This window comes from Strix uralensis, chromosome 3, assembly GCF_047716275.1.
Source record: "Strix uralensis isolate ZFMK-TIS-50842 chromosome 3, bStrUra1, whole genome shotgun sequence".
NCBI lineage: Eukaryota > Metazoa > Chordata > Aves > Strigiformes > Strigidae > Strix > Strix uralensis.
In genome coordinates, this window is record NC_133974.1 from 72175077 (window position 1) to 72196119 (window position 21043).

A 21043-nucleotide genomic window follows, 5' to 3' on the forward strand; every position below is an offset into this window, starting at 1 on the left:
CTGAGCATGATGTCATATGGTATGGAACATCCCTTTGGTCAGTTCAGATCAGCTGTCCTGGCTATGTCATCTCCCAGCCTTTTGCCCACCTCCAGTTTACTGGCCTTTGTGAGAGGCAGTCAGAAAGGAACCCTTAATGCTGTGTATACACTGTTCAGCAGTAGCCAAAACATTGCTATGTTATCAGCACAGTTTTAGCCACAGTTGCAAAACACAGCACTGTACAGGCTGCAAGGAAGTTAACTGCATCCCAACCAGATCCAGTACAATCTTCTCCCCTTGTTCCATATCATTTGCAGCATGCTTAGGTTCCACATTATCTGATACGTCTAAGTATCCTCTGACCATCCCTCTCTATCTGTTTCTTATTCTGCAAATCCCCTCTACTCTCTCCAGAGCTCTGTATCTCTCTTGGGGAGCCCAGAACTAGTCACAGTACTCCAGGTGTGGACTCACCAGTGTTAAGTAGAAGGATAAGATCACCTCCCTCAACCTGCTGGCAACACCCCTCCTAATACAGCCCAGGATACCATTAGCCTTCTTTGCCACAAGGGCCCATTGCTGACTCATGTTCAACTTGGTGTCCACCAGGACCCTCAGGTCCTTTTCTGCCAAACTGCTTTCCAGCTGGTCAGCCTCCAGCATAAACTGGTGCCTGGGGTTGTTCATCCCCAGGTGCAGGACTTTGCACTTCCCTTTTTTCAACTTCATGAGTTTCCTGTCAGCCCGTTTCTTCAGCCTGTCAGGGTTCATCTGGATGGCAGCACAACCCTCTGGTGTATCAGCCCACTCCTCCAATTTTGTGGTATCAGTAAACTTGCTCATTACTGGCCTCTCACTAGACTTTGTGCCACTGATCACCACCCTCTGGGCCCAGCTGTTCAGCCAGTTTTCAGATTTGTCTTGCTGATCACTCCCTGTCTGTCCAATGGATGGACCAGCTGACGGATGGAGACAGGGAGTCTGTGTTGCTGTGATGCTGTTGCTGCAGCAGCCTTCGGAGTTTAATGTCCTTCCACACCCCATGGCACAGGGGTCCTCCGAGAGGCTGGACAGGGTAAACAGCTCTTCAGTCTTCTCTTTACCCTTAGTGGCTACCCCAAAGGCCACCAGTATTCTGTTGGGTCCTTGAAGTACCCCTCTCGTGCCTCTCTTGAAAGACAGTAAGGCTTACTAACAGCCTCCTGCTGCCGAAAAAGGCAAAGCTGCTCTCCTTTCCCTGTAGCCCACTCCCAGCTCTGTGTCCCCATGCATCTTTCTCCCTAAGCAAACAGTGCTGTGCTAGTTGAGCAAACAGTCAACGTGGGGGGAAACCCAGAGGAGAACAGCAAGAGGAGGCAGAAAAGACCTCGCCTTTAGAAAGCTGTAATAGCAGAGATCTACTGAAGGAAGTAGAAATACAGCATTTCAATCACCAGAAAAGCATGCTCATCAATTGAAAGAAATAATATTTTGTAAAGGTTTCCAACTCATGAAAGAAAGGGCTTATTATGGCTTAAAAATACTATATAGAAGTTGTTAGAGACAGAGGAAAAAATTTTTTTAAGTGACTGTTGTGGTGTATTTCTTTTAAAAAGTAAAATATAATTTACACCTTTAGGAGAAACTGAATGAGCAGCTGGAAGAACAGCGGCAAGAGCAGGCTCTTCAAAGGTACCGTTGTGAAGCTGATGAGCTTGACCACTGGCTACTCAATACCCGAGCAACACTGGACACCGCTTTGGTTACTGCTGAGGAACCTATGGACATGGAAGCACAGCTGGTAGACTGTCAGGTAAAATTATCAGTCCTGTAATGTTTAGATGAACAGGATGGATGTGGCTTTTTCTTAATGAAAAGACAAATATGAACCTTAAATGTTAAGACCATTATTGAGTGGTGTGAGCCAGCATATTAGTGGGGAAGAAGTTTCTGAGCTCCTTAGCACCTCATATTTGCTCAGTTAGTTTCACCTATGATTTGTGAAATTAAATATAGCCTGTTCTTCATTTCTTATTAAACATTGCAAACAGTGCTTTAGAAAGTGCATGTAAACATAGCAGTAGGAAAACAAGATACCCTGACTGCAAGAACATTTGAAGCTCTACAACTTTTGGAGGGCATTTTGTTTTGCTTTAAAGGCCTTGTATTCTCTTCACTTACTGTTTTGCCTTCACTCAAGCTAGAGCTGTTGAACAGCTCACTTGATAGGTGTGAAAGCACCTGCAGTGTGCTTTCCTACTCTTTTTCCAGTTGAAGAACACACTCACTCTAGCATTCATAAGTGGGACAGTGTTGTATTTTCTTCAGGGGTAATCCCTTCCCACGTTCAAAAGTAAAGTGTAACCGCCAGTAGTTACTATTTTTATTAATGTAATATTAATCAACTCAGAATACCAAAACCATTGAGGGAAAATATTTTGCTGCAATAGGAGTAATTGCATGTACTTTTATTAACAAGACTTGGATCAGTCATAATGTCCAGGTTCTCAAATTAGTGGGAGTTTTCCATTTTTAAATGAAAGTTTAGAACTGTATGATCATTATAACTAAAAGTACAAGATAAACAAGAGACAGGTGGACAAATGATCCCCTTTCATATTAAAGAATGAGGATCTTGACTATTTTAGGATAAATGGGAGTTAAGTTTCACATAAGTCTGATGAATTAAACATCTAGTTAAATTTCCACTGACACTGCTTCATTATTGGAATTTTCAGTCTGCTCGGTCTCAAGTGTTCTTTCATCACCCGTCCTTGGGAGCTGTTCATTGTATATAGATAAACCCTGTGAACTTAAACAAAGCAGTACTTTTTTTTAATATAATCTGGTGGAAACTCAAAAAGAACAGTTAACTTCACAGAAAAGCTAATACTGCCATTCTTTTGCTGGTTCTTAAAATCTTAATACAGTAAGTTTTATATAAAGTCCTATATTTTTTCCACTTTTTAAAGACTGCCTATCTTATCGTGGATGCATTCCTTCAGGACAAATATTTGTAAGTTTATACTTGACGGTTGCTATGGAAACAAAAACATTTGCTATCAGACTAGGTTTTTGAGCAGGAATTGTACGAGCTTTGAGTTTGGAAGATCAAAATATGCACTGTGTCTGTAATACGTGAATGGTTAACAGAATGTCAGGAAAGTAGTTTTTGAGAATACGCATGCCAGAGATTTGTCACTTTAAGTCTCTCTTTAGACTAAAGAGGATTATACAGAAATACTTAAATCCATCATGCACCAATCAGAAAGAGCAAATAGTGAGAGGAGAAGCTTATCAACACAGCCAGAGCAACACATAGGAGGAGGTAGGAAGCATTTCGCTAAATATACATGAAAGAAGAGGAAGAAGTAACTCGAGCGGTGTGTTCTGTTTCTCGTCGTTATGAATGTCAGTCTAGCATCTTAGCCACCCTTACCTTTAATGTGCAAATAAAGAGCATCTCCTCTGCAACAAATCCTTTGTTTCAAATAACTTTTTAACTTCCTATTTTGAAAAAAGTTGCAAACAGAAATGGCAAATACAAACATTTGCAAGCATATTCCTAAGGACTCTGAAAGGAACTGGAAGGCAAAACAGTGATAATCTGACTTGCCCTTAGCTTGGCAATGGGTGAGGTAGGCCACAGGTCATCTTGCCAGAAAGTGTGACAGATGCTGGAAAATGTATGAATTTGGTTCTTTGGTTTTGCTGCTGCAGAACATGCTGGTTGAAATAGAGCAGAAGGTGATAGCCTTGTCAGAGTTGTCTGTGCACAATGAGAACTTGCTTATGGAGGGGAAGGCTCACACCAAGGACGAGGCAGAGCAGCTGGCTGTGAAGCTCAGGACACTGAAGAGCAGCCTTCTGGAGCTGCAGAGAGTACTTCACGACAAACAGACCAACATTCGGGTAAGTGGCTCTTTCCAACTGCCTTCACGGTGGGCAGGAGTTTGGGGGATTTTGTAGCAGTTTCATGCAACTGGGAAAAGGAGTAAAAGTATTTTACTGATTTAGTTTGGGCTATTCATCTTTAGTTAGTAAATGGAGTTACACTCCAAAATAAAGAACTGGCTAGGAAGCTTTAGCTTATAATTTTCAGGTTAACAGCACCACTTCATAGTGAAACTATCCTAACCTAACTATCTTCACTAAAAGGACAGTAATAAAGTAGATGATTATCTTGGTCTGGATATACTCTATTCCTGTTCCCGGTCCCTTTAGATTGAATGTGCTCTGAGGCAGGATCCCTCCCCCAACAAAAGGACAATCCTAAAGACATGCTTTCCTCCATACAGTGTGCACAGCATAATGAACAGATAAAATTAAGATAATGAAGCATTTTAAAATATGGCTAATACTTAGTGGTATCATTACACCAAACAGAATATTATATAAACAAAACATTTAACCTCAGTCTTGCCCTAGGTTTCTATTCCTAGCGGCATTGGTCTGCTTATTGCCACTAGTTCATTTTATTTAACAGTTGTTTTTGGTCATTCTTTAGGTTAAACTAGCATGTGGAGAACCGAATACATACAAGAAACCCAATGATGTAATGTGACTGGCTGGTTTTGAATTTGCTTGCCCTGCTGTGACTCACTCCCCCCTTTTCTTTTACTTCTTTTCTGAGCTTTGCTGTGCAAATTAAACATGATAAGCTTCAAAGATTTCTAGCTTGTAATGCGGATTAAAGTCTACTGAGAGGTTAGCTTGAAAAGTCACTTGACATGCTAAGAACTATTTTTAGTCCAAAGCAGCACAATAACTATAAAACTTAACATAGCTTCATAAAAAAGCCCCAACAAACACACACACACACACACACAAAAGGAGAAGGAAAAAAACCAGGTATTTATTTCCATTGCCTCTAAGATGAAGTAACTTTAATGTTATTCTTGCATATTAAGCCTCATGATTAGGGAAATGAAAAGTGTTATCAACAGCATGTAGGCATATAATACTACGTTCTGATATATTACTTGTGAAATTAAAAGGTGTCACAGACTATTTTGCTTAATTTTAAAATATGCATGCTGCATTTTAAAATACAGTAGTGTGGTTTAGTTTATTTAAGATTTTAAAACAGCTTTTTGGATGCTTTTCTAATATCAAAAATAACAACAAAATAATTTCCAGATGTAGAATAGGAATCATTTAAGATGTTACATGCACGCAAGACTGAAGTTTCTTTATTGCAAGCCTTTTTTGGACTTCAGTTATGGATCATGGAAGAAAATAGGTATAGGCAGTATAACGTCTTCAAATTTTCATTGAGCAATTCTTTTTCAGATGAGAAATTCTATAATGTCTTTTTGCAATCAGGCATAAAGTGTTTCATATGGACGGAGGCTCAGAGCATCAGATGCCGCAAAATGCACTAACTCTATCCACTGTCATTATTAACCCTGAAAAATATTACATGATAACAGCACTGTTGCTCATGCATGTAAGAAACTGAGACTTATACATGTCTCTAGATGTACTGATAACCTTGTAATTGCCCAGAGGCATAGACCAGCCTGCACCCAGAAAAGGAATGATCCTCACAAGTTGCACTGCAAGACCAAGAGCATTGTATAGGCTAGCTACATTTTCCTTAAAGCAATATTTTCAGCATATCTATTATTCCTGTGGCACAAGGCTTTTTAGGAGCCAGTGTGAGATTCTGTGGCTTCCTTGCAGAAATTTCAGTTTTCCCTCTGATTTTAATTAAATAATGTCACTAATATGGTAAAAGTGATTTGAAGACCAACTTCTTTATTCATAAAATAAAGCAGTGAAGCTAACCAGAAATATGCTGGATCAGGAGAGTTCCACACTACATTGATTCCAAATGTAGCATTTTTCAAGCACTTTGAAAGCTATACAAAATATTGCCTTGTTACTGTTACCTACTAAATTCTGTGACTTAGGGGCAATAAACATAAATAGACTCCTTATAAAACAAAGTAGTATAATGGACTCTGCAGTAAAACCCACAAACAGATAGTGTTTCTTTACTTTTTATTACAAAGTCTGTGTGTGGGAGGGATTACTTCAGTTCCACATGACAAATATGCCCGATATATGTTTGTACAATTCTGTACTCCTTTGAAAGATCAATTTTATCGCCATTTGCTTCAGGGATTTTCCAGTTACTTCTGTGCTGGAGTGGATAGTCCCAGGAATGACAGCTTCAAGCATTTATTTCCCTGGCTATTTAAAGGAAATGTAATACAGTTCCTTTAGACAGAATTCAAATGAAAATGCAAGTGTATTTTTCCAGACTTATATTCTGTGATTTGAGAATCATAAAATCTGGTTCAAAAATAATTTTGATCTAAAAAGTTTGCACAATAGCATATTTGCAAAACCTCATTGCATCCACAGATGTCACAATCCCTTTTACACGCTTTGCTATTGCAGGAACCGTGGGACTACTACTTATTTGTCTTAGTATAACCCCAAAATTGTAGCTTTTCAACCCTCTTCCCAGAGAAGAGGAGACTGAAAATTTAGCTGAAATCAATCGGCCTGCTGAAATTCAGTGAAGAACTAGATACTATTCTCTGAAGAAATTTACAAGTTGAACAATTATTCTCCCTAGAGCATATAAAATGAAGCAGATTTTTTTTAACAATTTACAGAAATACTGTATTATTTTCTCATTTTGAATAGAAAAATTAAAATCAAAATTCCAGATCCTCTTTATCCCTCACATAATATTTTCTTTGCCTAATCTGATATCCTATGATGACATTGTTCGCACTCCAGCCAGGTCAGCTTTTCTAGAAACTTGCTCCTAGAAAGTATCACAGCTTACCTGCAAACTGAATCCTTAGTGAAACAAAGTAAATCCAGAGAGGTGTGTAGATCTAAGCCAGACCTACAGGTCTGTCTTTAACATTAGGCCTAGTGTGTTAAAATCCCTACATTTGAATACATTGACCGCTAAAATAATTTAAATTTACAGCCAACGTGGATTTCAGAAGTCAAGAAGTTGCTAAAGCAGTTTTTAGAGCTATTAAGGCATTTGCTCTTTTTTGCTTTGCTTACACAGCAAGCCTGTCTAATTGCTCATGTTGAAAAACGTGATAGAAGTATGAAGTGAAGGAACTGTTGCTTTTGCTGTTCTATTATAACATTCTGTGGTTTGATCTCTCTTGTTGTCTTCACTGTTCATATCACATAACCTGCTGTTAACTGACTGTGTTTCTGCCAATCACGGATAGAGTTATGTACTTAGTGATAAATAAATTTTGACCAGAATGACAACCAGCATTCTGTCATTTTTAGTTAGGCAAAAAATTGGCTTTAATTTGACTAAATACGTGACAGAAACAACCTGTTGATTCCCTGCATTGCCAGTTAAAGCTGCAACCTCCATTACGGATCAATGCTGCTTTTTAAGAGAAGCAGGACAGTCTTCAGAAACACATCAGTCCATGGTCTCTGATCTCTGGTCTCTGATTCTGCTAAGTGCAGTGGTGCATGTTTATTTTTACATTTTGAAGGATGCTTTCTTGCTAGTAACTAATGACCAGTAGAAGTCCGAAAACTAAAGTCATTGCTCACTTCAGAATTTACGTGAGCCAGCAGCTTGAGAGGTGGAATATGGCATTACATGTAGTTTTGAGTTGATGAGCTGGACCTGCCAGCTCTCTAGCAATATAAGAGATTTTGTAAATCTTTATTTCTTTCTCTTAAAGCAGGGATCATTACAAGAAAAGGAGGAGAGCGATCTGGACTTTGTTTCCTCACAAAGCCCCAGTGTCCAAGAATGGCTGGCACAAGCAAGAACCACTCGCTCACAGCAACAGCAGAGCACCCTGCAGCAACAGAAAGTTGGTGTTTTGCATTTCTTTTAGTCCCATCTTTAGATTGTGCTTAACACTCTAGCTGAGCCATTCTTTTTAGTATTTCCACTGAAATCTTCATTTTTACACTGTTTCTTACTCAGTGTTTTGTAATGATGCATCTGAGCTTGCTATTTTATATCTGAAACAGCCAGGCAGACTAGACGTCCTGGGTGACCATGTTCAACTCAATCTCTCTATACTTCCATTGTCCATTAGTAAAATTAAATTGAATCAACCCTTAAAGTTACTCTAATGAGATAATGATATTTGCTCAAAATAGTAATCAACATTGGTTTTTATAGTGAACAATATAGCAAAATAACAAGCAACTTATAGCAAAAAATATAACAAAATAGCAAGCAAAGATACACACATTACAAGGTATATTGTGTTGCATGATACACAGACATCCTCACTAGGCTAGGTTTCAGATACTGCATTGCATTAGTCAATTAGCTCAACAATCCAGTTTATGTACCCTATTTTTCTGTCGCTGGGTGGAGATTTTGCACTGCTTTTGGTGCTCAAGCAAGCCATATCAGAAATAGTTCAGCTATCTTTGCATGTCAGTTATGCCACATAGACATATCCTTCCAAGGCAAAACCAGTCTGTTTGAGATTTGTTTTGGTTTTTGTACCTTACTATGTTAGGAGCTGGAACAAGAGCTAGAAGAGCAGAAGAATCTGCTTCGGTCAGTAGCATGCCGTGGAGAAGAAATCCTAACACAGCAGGGTGCTCCAGAAGGCCTATGTATAAGGTCTGCTTTCATGTGTTCTGTGAAATAGATTTCTATGACTCTGCTTTGTCATCCTTATGTTTACATCCCTCTTCCACATATAATCCTCTAATTTTTGTTTTATCATTTTTATACAGCACCTAGGGTACTGGAGTCCTGGGTCTGATAATATATTTACACAAACTGTTTTGTGATAATAGATCACCTTCAGGCAAAACCAGGGTGAACATTATCAGCTTAAGAATCAAGGAGCAGTCAACCATTCAGTTAAAATACTTCCCTGAAGTATCTCAGTAGTAGTGAGCACATTTGTGGCTCCTCCAGCATGCCAAAGTCTAGAACATGAAGGTAGTTCATGAGGCAGCAGAACCAAGACTTATGCATAGGGAATGTAAGTTGTACTCTGTAAGTTCTTTTTCTGAGCATTTGTGTCAATTCAATGTGGTTTTTTATTACAATGCTAGAAAGTACTTATCTCTTTCTCTTTGAGGCTCCTTCTGTCACATGATGTTATACTATAGAAAGAAAGGAAAAAATCAAATAGAAATGCTGAACTTCATTTTATCAAAGCTAAACTCATATGCTTGTCCTGCATTAAAATGTCAGGGTATGTCTGGCATTTTGAGAGAGGAGGTGAGGAAGGAGTCAGCTAAAATATTTTTTTTTATTTCATGCTTTGAAGTAATGATTGTTTAAAGGTTAAATTTCAATGTAGTGTATTCAGTGTGGTTTGGGTTGTTTTATTTAATATTGGTACTTGCAAATCTAAACAGTTTCTTAGAAAGTACATTTTATCCCATCAGGCAAGAACTTCTTGCTCTTATGAAACAGCCTTTGTCTTACTATCTGAAAAAAAAAAAAAAAACCAAGTCAAAGCTTTAAAAAGTAGCACTTAATTGAAATGTAGAATTTCCCAATTGAAAGAGGAAACAAACACCTTATACAGTTATAACTTTTGTATTTGTTAAATGTTTATACATCTTCCCATTCAGTGACAAGCCTGATATACTCTCTGAGGAATTAGGCTTGGAAGGTGAGAAGCCATCATCTGAAGAACAGATGAAGGTGAAATGGGAAAGCCTGAACCGGGAATTCAATACCAAGCAGAGACTGCTCCAGAAGGCTTTGGAACAAGAACAGCTGGTAGCTATTTTTAATTTCTCTTTGCATTTTCACTATGAAAGCAGTTGTCACAGCATGAACTATAGTATGTGCATAGCAGATGCATTAAGGTGGTATAGTTAATGTAAAAAATATGGAACAACTTTTTTTTGTGACATCTTTAAAAACTATTAAATATTGGCACTAGCACTACTCTTGTTCAAAGTAATTTGAGTTGTACTATCATTCAGGTGAATGAACTAGAAAGGGCTCAGAAAAAATTTTGATCTACTTATCTAACCCAGAATAATTCTGTAACAAATTGTCCTTCTGGAATTGACCAGTAATCTGGCAACAACTTAGAGGAAAAACTGGTATTTTCAGTTTTAATTTATTGGTTACATTCAATGCTTGATCTTAGTGTGTATGTGACAAAGAAGCAAGTGATTTCAGCCACAGAATTTTTGCTGAAAGAAACAGGGATTGATAACTAAACCAGGAACAATCCAAGATTTGTATTAACATATATCCTCCATTTTATTGTTAATAGACCCAGGCCCACTATTCTTTATATAACACTACATTAAAATCAGCTTCCAAAGTTCTAAATATCTTGTATTCATTCAAGGGTAATTAATTATTTTTTGGTAAATAAATTTTGCTATTGCTAATTCTAGCCACAGGTATTTATCCTGCACTTCTAGTGAACCTCCTGTTGAGCAATCTTTTATTCAAGATATTCATGACACTGAACAGTTGTGGGAGGACCATGAGCATTATTTGGTGATATCCTCAGTCAGCAGTAAAATCTGTATAGCTGAATTTTGTGCCCTATATATGGTAGAAGCAACCTAATTAGTACTTCTCTCTCAGCAGCTTTATAGCAGACCAAACAGACTGATACCTGGAATGCCTTTGTATAAGGAGGAAGGACAGGATGAAGATAAATCCTCAGTGTCACCAGTATTGGTTGAATTGAATCAGGCCTTTGAAGCTGTGTCATCTGAGGTAACATTTCAATTGTCTTTACACCTATCCTTCAGCAGAGCCACATTTACAATGAAAACTCCTCTAGCTCCCACCTGGAAATCCAGCCCTTTCCCAAATATTACATGTTAGAAAGAGTATCTTGTACTTCTCTGGACTTCTTTGGTTCCTTTTGCCTAGGCTGGACAGGTTGGGGAGAGCCTGCCTCTTGAACAGAAGCTGTACGATGGTGTCATGGCAACCACCCTGTGGCTAGATGGTGTGGAAGAACAGGTCTTTATTGCTACAGCTCTGTTGCCAGAAGAACAAAGAGAAACATACCTCTGCAAGCAAGAGGTAAGGAATCTGTGAATAGGACTTCCTTTAAATTGTTAATAAGAATGCATTTTATACAATGTTTAGAAAAAAAATATTAGAATCCTGGATAAGTGACATGTCACTGTCATAACCTCTATGTAATTGCAGTATTCTGCTACTGGTAGAAGTAACTTTATTGACCGTGTAGAGAATGTTGCAGAAAGCATCACCTGACCCAACTTTTGCCTGGTCAGAAGAGAATTAAACATAGAGTCTGTCTTCTGTTTAACTTCTTTGCTAAGTATTAGCAAACACCACATTATTGAAGTTGAAATGAAGTGAAAAAGAAGGAGTAATGCTGTGGGATTTAGGAACAGTATAAATTCATCAACATGAAATGGGAGGGTAAGATAGGGAGTGCAGGGAGAGGGGGAGAGAGAGAGGTGATAGGACAAGTGGTAATGGTTTTAAACTAAAAGAGGGTAGATTCAGACTAGATATAAGGAAGAAATTTTTTTACAATGAGGGTGGTGAAACACCGGAACAGGTTGCCCAGAGAGATTGTAAATGCTCCCTCCCTGGAAGTGTTCAAGGTCAGGTTGAATGGGGCTCTGAGCAACCTGATCTAATTGAAGATGTCCCTGGTCATTGCAGGGGAGTTGAACTAGGTGACCTTTAAAGGTCTCTTCCAACCCAAACCATTCTATCATTCTATGATTCTACATAATTTTGTTTCAGCACTTGTTTTCCTCAGAGCAGTCTGGGCTCTTTTTATTATCAGAGATACAGTAGCTACATAACTTTGTCTAGGGTGTGTATATTAACAATGTAAAAAAGGCACTGCATTACTGTAAAATTGATGATGGTTATGGCAACATGTTTGCCTGCTTTACAGAATGTCTGTCACTTTGTTTTGTTTTCTACAAAATCAGTCTCTTGCCAAAGAAATCAAAGACATAATGGAAGAAATGGATAAGAACAAGAATTTATTTGCTCAGATATTTCCTGAGAATGGTGACAATAGGGATATTATAGAAGACACTTTGGATTGTCTCCTGAGAAGACTGACCTTACTGGAGTCAGTAGTAAACCAGAGATGCCATCAGATGAAAGGACAGCTCCAACAAATAGTGACTTTCAAGGTATGAAGGAATTAACAGGGGTAAATATCAGATGGGCATATAAAGGATGTGGTTTTCAAAGCAATGAGAATTTTTGGTACCAAATCAAAACAACAAGGTTGTCACAGGTTTTTACTGAAAAATCAAACAACTTCTACGCAAAACTTGGCACCCAAATCATGATCCAAAATTTAAACTCTCTGCTAGAAGCCTTCTGTAACTCATGCACTTATTGTAAAGTGATCATTCATCCCATGCTTTCTCACCCTGCTGGCATTACATAAAAGGAAATTGATGACTACTATTCTTAAAGGAGAAAAAGCAACTGTAGAGTTCCACTATATATATTTTATAATGTCATACGTGATAGAGTACACTGTTTTTATTAGCAGAGATAGGGTAGAAAACAATACCGATTCCCACCTTTCTTACCGTCTTTAGGCCATCCTGTTACTCTTTAAAAACTTGTATCTCAAGCCATCTGTATTAAGCAAAGCAGAAAAAATGATGATAAGTGGAGAAATATGTGCTTTTAGAAATCTTTTCAAACTGTTCAGAAATGCTTTCAGATCTTACTTGGTCTCCCTCTTCTCTCCTATTTTTATAATATAAAGCCTCTAGTATGTTTTGTTTTAAAGAAAAAACATAAATTACAACCAAAAAAAAAAAAAAAGAAAACAGATTCCTGGTGCCTTTGGATTAGGATCATCATTTCATAGGTTGTTACTGCAGGATTTCTCTCCAAACTCCATTATCTTTCCTCTGCAGCAGATATTAAAAAAGAAAAAAATTCAGCATCTTTCAGTGAAAGGCCTTCCTTTGTTGAAGAAAGCAGACAAGTTGCTTAGAAACCTATGCATTATTGTTACACTGGAAATATTTAGTATTTAAAAGAATTACTGCATAAAAATAATTAGTAATGAAGCCCTTATATAATGCTGAAAGTCTTAGAAAAATGTGCAGATAATTTTCTGTTGGGATGAATGCATTAAAAAAAAAAGTAAGTGATTGTAGCTTGGCAAAATTGTTAAGTAATGTTTATGTGTCTAGTCTGATAAGGTACTCTAAAAGTTGTAATGTGTAGTTAGTCCTGTAATGTGTAGAAGTCTTGTTTACTTTGTTATATTTGCTCCAGTTTGTAATAAAAAAAGCTTGCCTTAAAAAGTAAAACCTAACTTGTTTGCAAACATATATGGTTGAATAAACAACACAAGAATAGCATATCTTTCTTAAATAAATCTAGTTATCCTTGCTGATTATCTAATTGGAAGGCAAAAGCAGAAGTGCGTTCACAGGTTATGTTTTGAATAGGAGTTGCTTTAAGTTTTAGCTCCAATATATCCAGTTATGGATTTTTGGCAATGCTAAATGCTTTGCATTGACCAATTGTGATGCTTCTGGTTTTGAATAGATTTTATGCCTTAGTGCTGATATTGTAACATTGTAATACTTTAAACTTTTTGGATCATACAATATTTTTCAGCTGGTTTGTGCTGTGATTTGCTATAATTTGTTGTTGTCTCCTGTAGAATGATCTGAAGGTCCTGTTTACATCGGTGGCTGATAACAAATATTTAGTTCTACAAAAACTAGCAGAGGCAGTTGAGAGACCAGAAACAGAACAAATACAGGTATTACCAAATGACTATTACCTGGGGAGGGGGGAAGAGGTAAAGTTTGTATTCAAAGTATAAATGGATTCTAGAGAATAGTTGCTTTTTATGGGAGAATGTATGTGTTCACATAAAGTATGTGAAAATGAGTACTTCCAAGAGTACACTAAACGTGTCTATAAATTAAAAAAAAAACAAACAACACAGCACAAAGTGTCTTTCTTATCTCCTCAGCTGTCCTAGTTATGCATACACCTGGCAGTATTTGAAAGAAAGAAAACTTCAAGGAACCAAAACCAGTCTAAAGTCTGGCTAAATTGTTTGGCTCTTACACTTTATTAAAAACCAAAGGCACTTTCTTCTGCACTGGTTTATAGAAATATCTTGACTGTTACTCATTGTAATTTAAGGCAATAATTGTTTTTTCTTTATCAAGAATTGTGTGAGGAATAGTTAATTAATATGACAAAATATATCATGTTTCCTTGCTTCTCTTTTGCCAATGAGAAAAGTGAATGAAGTATGCTAAGGGCCAATTTCTACAGGTGTTACCCAAGAGCTACCGATGGCTGGTGCCAGCAGGTGACTGAGAGGAAGAGACTTACCCTTCAGAGAAACGGAAATACTGGGCTTTATATACCTGATAATAAAATTTTGAAGGAATTTTAAGTCTCCTGTATGAATAAGAGAGCTGGCACTCCATGTCTTTCTTTTCTGTCTTCCATGATGCAAAAGATTGGCAAAAATTTGTCTACTGTATGATTAATTTAACTACCAAATAGGAAAACAACATGGTAACAAAAGCAACTGAATTGATTTGTTTCTGAACATCTACCTTGGCTGATAAAACATTCAAATTTAGAAGCATTGCTGTTTGTTCAAGATGTGATTGGGAAAGTAGAAAATAAGGCCCTTAATCAGCCAGGTAGCTTAGCTGCATGAAGTGTAAATTTAGTGACTGTATTGTTCATACTCCATATTACTGGGAGTCAGGAGTTCTACTCACATGTATAGTTTAAGCATATGTGGATAGACAGTTTCCAAGAAAGGGCCTTAACAAAGGACTTTAACTGCAGGAGTCTTACCTTGTGCTTTTAATTTTGATATAGCTTGAATGCATTACTTTAGCAGAGACTCCTAGGTTGAAAGATCTAGGAAAGCTTGTGGTTTCCAATGAAAAATACGTACGCTTGCAGAATACCAACCTGCATTCTTAAGTTGAAGTTTTTCCAAGTGCAAAAGGGGATGTACAAGTCCTTTTCCTTGACAGTAATTTTGGCCCTATCCTGGTCCTGAAAGGGAACTATGCACAGCTCTTTGCTATCATGCATGACTTCTGCTGTGATGGTTGTTTGCTTGGTGCTTGGATAAGTAAGGAGTGTTAATAAAAAGAATGCTTTAAAAGGAGGTGTTAGAACAACTAATAGTCCTTTTGTGCCTGTACTATATAATTAAAAGCATGGAACTTCACAGCAAGGTTTGGTATAAAATATTATATGATACTAAAACAGCTTGTTATTAAAAAAATAATAATGCCATATTGTATTTAACTTTAAGAAACTAGGCTCTCCCAACTTTGAATTAATATTTTTTCTTTATAGTAACCTTTACAATTTCAGCAGATTGAAGGAGTGATTAATACTTCAGGCAGAAAACAGAAAAGAATATTACCATATGGCAGCTACAGTATTGTTATTAAACCTTCAAATTAAATTCTGTGATTTTCAAATATAGGTCATACTGCAGGCAGAAGAAGGTTTGAAGGAACTAGATGCTGGAATCAGTGAATTAAAGAAGCGTGTAGACAAACTAGAAATTGACCAACCTTCTGTGCAAGAGCTGTCTAAGATCCAGGTATGGTTCGTAAATTCCATCCTAGACATGTCTGGTGATATCAAAGGTAGTAGTATGCTCCTTTTTATTGTTCATAAGGCAGTTTAGGAAAGTGTATTTTAAAGCATTTCAGTGTGTATAAAAGATTATTTTCTCTCTGACTCAACTAGTTTTTCTACTTTTGGATTTTAAAATTTTATAACTTCTCTATTATTAGCAGTATTAATCATAAAACCGCAGAAAAACATATTTTGTTTCAGCTCTTCTTAACTCCCTGTTCAAATAGATGAAGTTAAATGTGTAAATGTTTGCTGAAGGTTGACCCCTGTTCTCACCAGTGTCTCATGATCTGGAGTTTTGTTCTGCCTCTCATCTGTCATGAAAAAAAAAAAAAAACAGGAGGATGAAAGAGGATAGATAGTGACCTGAAACTCAAAATGTTCTGCTTTTACTAGAACCCCTCTCATGTTCCTGCATACTTTCAGTTAGAATTGTTTTTGAACACACCTAAAGTAGTAGGACTCTATTTTAAGGCTCTCTGAAGTAGATACATGCAGGCAATTGATCCAGAATTTCTATAAGGCTGTTGAAACTCCTCTGTGAGCATTTTGGTTCTGAGGCAGGGGAACGCTTAAGGAAATATCAAGGAGAATGTTTACGACTGAATTTTACTCTTTATAATGACATAATAGTAAATTGGAAGCAAAGAAAACAGCTGAAACTGGACCATAAACTTATGAAGCCAATGAAACAGTGATCTCAATTAAAAATGGATGACAGTTTGCACATATTTTGCCCAGTTCTTTATCCTTTCAGTCTTAGAGACTCCTGCTTTTTTTTTTTTTTTCCCCTCTCAGATTATGTATAGATATCCCCCTCCCCTTGATTTCAGTTTTTCGAAAAGCCTTCCTTTTACTTTTTTGACAGTTGGGCTTCTCACACTTTTCTCTTTAAAGCTAGGAGAGCCAGCTGCAGTCTGAGGGTGGGTACTTTGCTGTAGCACATAGAGATAGTTTGGTTTATTAGTTTCTGGATGCCTTGTCTTGATCAAGAGTATGGGCTTATCCTCACAGTCAGATGTATTTTCTGAGAATACAGTTCTCAAAAACAAAACAAGGAAGTAATCCTGTTCAGAAAAAGAAAAGCATCTGTTGTTCTCACATTTATGGGTGAAGTCTACAAGATGAATAATAATAGCACATGGGAACTGATGAGATTCTTCCTTTTGGCTCGTTTTGTAGTTTGGCAGTATGGGCACACTGTGAAATACACACTGCACTTTTTCTACACTTTACTGTTATCTATAAAGTATATTGCTATTTTAGTGTATCTGCACAGTCTTTTTGAGCTGAGAATAGATGTTATTCTGATAGTGTTCACAGAAGAATACAAGGGACAGTAAGGTTGTCTAAGAAGACATGTAAGGTGTGAAATAATAATCACCATTGCTGCTCTTTGCCCCCAAGGATAAGTATGATGAGCTAATGATGATCATTGGATCCAGACGGAGTGACCTGAATCAGAATCTGGCTCTTAAGAGGCAGTATGAACGGGCTTTGCAGGACCTGGCTGACCTGGTAGAAACAGGCCAAGAAAAGATGGCTGGTGACCAGAAAATGATTGTTGCCTCTAAGGAAGAGGTTCAATCGTTACTTGACAAACATAAGGTAAGAAACTGACATATTTCAGGACTAATCATGATTGTAAGCTTGTACGCAGCAAACCTTCTGTTCCTAAAAGTGCAGGAGCTTTTCAGAATGGTGGGCCAGTATTAAATCAGGATATATTAAAACTTACTGTATTTTAAATTGGAATCAATGAACTGTTCTGACTGAATGACTTTCAAATGCTCTGTTGAAGGTGAATCCAGGTAGATCACATTTTCTTCCTTATTCTAGTAACAGATTTGTATTCTTGTCCTGTCATGCTGCATAGCAATTTCAACCACCACTCCATTTTTTTTCCAACAGAAATATATGTTTGCTAATAACACATACAAAATATAACAACATTTTTCCACATTTTTTTAATTAAGCAGAATTTTTTGGTGGTGTATATCTGATCTAAGATATTTTTGTTTATGGAATGAGAGTTGGGATGGAATTTGTATGGAAATGATGACCTCTTTCTTTATTTAAAAAGGCCATTGGCCTTTTTTAATTGTGTGTTGGATTTTATGAAATGGTGGAGTGAAAAGTTTGCCTAATTCTATGTCTACAGTTACTTGATTATACTGCCATTGTCTTAAATTGTTGCTTTAGTAGTAATGAATTGAGTAACAATTGCACTTTCTCTTTTCTATTCTCTCTTTATCCTCTCCCCTACACCCAAATTTCTCAGGAATATTTTCAGGGGTTAGAGTCTCACATGATCCTGACAGAAACACTCTTTAGAAAGATGAGTAGCTTTGCCCTCTTGAAGAAAAGTCGGTCGCATTCAGAGCTAATGACACAAGCTTCAGCTGTATTAAAGCTGGCTCATAAACGAGGTGTAGAGCTGGAATACATTCTAGAGGTGAGAATTTCTGTGTTTTTTTCTGTACTGCAACTGTGATCAACCACCAGAATATTCTATAATGTTGATTTCGTGTGCTTGGACAGAATTGATGGACATCAGTCCCTTTTGTTATACACACAAGGCACTGCTAGACTACATGTAACCTTTGCTATTTAACTGTTGTGACCTTCAGGTGACACAAATTGTGTTCCTCTAAGTTTAAAAGAGCTCCTTAGCTTTAGCTGACGAGGAGAACGTGACAGCTTTATCCATGTGTTCCAACTAAAAGTTGAGTTTCACACAGAGATGGTGTCTTATAAATTCACTGGACATTTGTACTGTTATTTCTGTACATTCACAACAATGCAGCTATAGGATTTCAGATCAAGAAATCAAGTAATAAAAATTCTAGATACACATTGAATCTAGATTCAGTGTTCACCATGTACATGGATAATTTGTGCTTGCAGACCTGGATGCATCTGGATGAAGATTACCAGGAACTTACCAGACAGCTGGAGTCTGTTGAAGGTAACATCCCCACTGTTGGTTTGGTGGAAGAGACAGAGGACAGGCTTACAGACCGGATTACACTTTTTCAGGTTGGTGTTTTTCGGACATTCTTTATGGAAAAGTTGCATGAAAGGGACTTGGAAGGTCATCTAGTTCACCCTTCCCCTTGAAGCAGGACAGTTGCCATAGGCTGGATCAGCAATGGCTTTGGAAACCTCAAAAGATGGAGATCTCACAGCTGAGCTGGGGACCAATTGCAGTGCTCCACCACCTCCTACTGAAAAGGTTTTCTATAATGCACAATCTAAACCTTCAACTTTCAGCCTGTCACCATTGTCCTTTTCATACTGTGTGACACTGCTGAGGGCCATTTACCTCTATCATCTTTTTAATTCTACTCCAAAGAGTTGTAGGCCTTTCTTATTAGACTGCCCCTTAGCCTCCTGTTTTTCAATCTAAAACAAACGCATCTCCCTCAGCCTCTTTTTAAAGGACATGTGCTCTAGGTCCCTAAACTTCTTAATAGCTCTACACCAGACGCTGACTACTTTCTTCTTGAACTCAGTGAGAGGTAGGGGTAGAGTAGAATCATATGCACTAGATGTGGCCTCATCAGCACCATGTAGGTGAGGATGATAAAACAAGTTGGTTGTTCACAGTCCTAATGAAGGCCAGTGCTGTGGCTTGCTTTATTCATGATGTCTTGGTTATGGAAGATGCCAGTTTAAATACACTAGCCATTCCCTTCCTAGCCTGTATTAAAAAACAGTGTTATTCTGCCCAAGGTGCAGAATTTGCACTTCTTGTTGAGCTTCCTAAGGTTTCTGCTGCCTCCCACGTCAAGTTTATAAAAGTGTCTCTGGACTAAGTCTGCCATTTTTTGTCTCAACGACTCTACCTACATTAGTTTCACCCACAAATTTACTGAGGGACTGCTCTCTGTCATCATCCATGGCATTAATGAAGATGTTGAAGATGTTTGGGCTCAAATATCAAGAATCTCTGGAGTACTCTGCCCATTACAGTTTGCCAGCCAGCCATCAAGCCTTTGATCACTAGTGTCTGAGTCTGTTAATGCAGCTAGTTTTCAACCTATGTAACAGTCCACTTATCCAGCCCACATTCTCTCCACTTCCAGAGGACGGTCCTGTGGGAGATGGTGTTAAAGGCCATACTGAAGTCAGTCTCATTCACAGAGACAGTAATTTTGTCATAAAAGATTGTCAAGTTAGTGAATCCAAGCTGAATATTCCTAATTCTTTTTGGTCCTTTTTGTCCTTGAAAATGGATTCCAAGAGGATGTGCTCCATGGTCTTTCCAGAGAACAAGGTGAGGCTAAACAACCTGTGTTTCTCCAAGTTAACTTCCTCCTCAAATGCAACAAGAACTAGTAGTTTAAATATAGGTTTTCTACCACATCCTGTTTTTTTGGTCTGTTCTCAAAATGAGAAATCTGGCCTAGTGTTTTCTTTTTTATGTCGTTATACACAAGACACTTTGGTTGGGTTTTTTTTTTTTGTTTCTTTGTTTTGTTTTACAGAAAAATGTCTGCCCAATTCTTTCAAATTGACTTCTCTGATTTTGTAATGTTTATTGTTCTTTTACCAGACAGCTTTCAGCTTTTGCAATGGTATGAGGAGAACTTAAGCAATCTATTGTGTGGGGGGTTTATTTTGGTTTTGTTTAACGCTAGGCATTGTTTGTGTTGGTCCTGACCCTAAATTAATTTTCCTCTTTTGTTTCTCTTGTTATATAAAGTAGGTTGTTCAAATCCAGATTTTTAGACTCTGCTATGGTATAACTTTTAATACTTTTTTTTTCTCTCCCTGGGGCCACATTTAGGTTAAAAATCCATCATAATTAGTTTATGACTACCTTCAAATTTTTTATGCCACTTTCTAGGAGTTATACATTTATTTGTGTGTATATATGTTATATGTAAGTACACACACAGGCACACACATCTATAAATATAAAGTTCTGTGTTACTAGAGCTCTGTTTATGTCAGAGAGAAAATAAGAGCAATAGAATGTTTATGTACTCACTATAAGACTAGTAGTTTTGTACACTTTATTTTCAGATTAGTTTCAACAGAAGTGGAAAATGGGAATGCTTGTATATTTTGTGCTCAAGCTTAGTCAAATATACAGATATACAGTTCACTGACTATTATCCGCTGCTGTTGCTTTATGTGAGCACCAGTGATGCAGCCTGGAGCACTCTCAGGAGTATCAAGGAGGACAATAGAGCCCTGGGAGTGGTGGTAAGGGACTCTGGAGTGCAGGTCATTTTTTTCATCAGTCCTCCTGGTCAGAGGGAAGGGGTTTGAAAGGGTCAGTTGAATCTGGCAAATGAACAAATGGTTATGGGACTGGTGCCACAGCCAGGGGTTTGGCTACTTAGACTGTGGAACTCACTTTGAGAAACCTGGTCTACTGAGGACTGATGGATTCCATCTGTCAGAGGAGGGGAAGAGCATCTTCGGTCATAGGCTTGCCAAGCTGGTGAAGAAGGCTTTAAACTAAAGTTTCTGGGTGAACGG

The 21043-nt window shown here is 37.7% G+C and overlaps 1 protein-coding gene across 17 annotated transcripts in view; it reads left to right on the forward strand.

Annotated features, from left to right (window-relative positions):
* Window positions 1–21043, forward strand: part of SYNE1 (spectrin repeat containing nuclear envelope protein 1) — a 322241-nt gene that overhangs the window by 227451 nt on the left and 73747 nt on the right. For 13 of the 17 annotated variants that reach the window (XM_074862820.1, XM_074862818.1, XM_074862830.1 and 10 more), the window contains 13 exons: window positions 1601–1774; window positions 3682–3873; window positions 7653–7787; window positions 8454–8560; window positions 9532–9682; window positions 10514–10648; window positions 10808–10963; window positions 11857–12066; window positions 13575–13676; window positions 15393–15512; window positions 16958–17158; window positions 17832–18005; window positions 18458–18589. In XM_074862820.1, the coding sequence (XP_074718921.1) occupies window positions 1601–1774; window positions 3682–3873; window positions 7653–7787; window positions 8454–8560; window positions 9532–9682; window positions 10514–10648; window positions 10808–10963; window positions 11857–12066; window positions 13575–13676; window positions 15393–15512; window positions 16958–17158; window positions 17832–18005; window positions 18458–18589 (1989 nt within the window). The remainder of the gene's footprint in view (window positions 1–1600; window positions 1775–3681; window positions 3874–7652; window positions 7788–8453; window positions 8561–9531; window positions 9683–10513; window positions 10649–10807; window positions 10964–11856; window positions 12067–13574; window positions 13677–15392; window positions 15513–16957; window positions 17159–17831; window positions 18006–18457; window positions 18590–21043) is intronic. The other 4 variants (XM_074862822.1, XM_074862828.1, XM_074862835.1 and 1 more) reach the window with 2 other exon arrangements.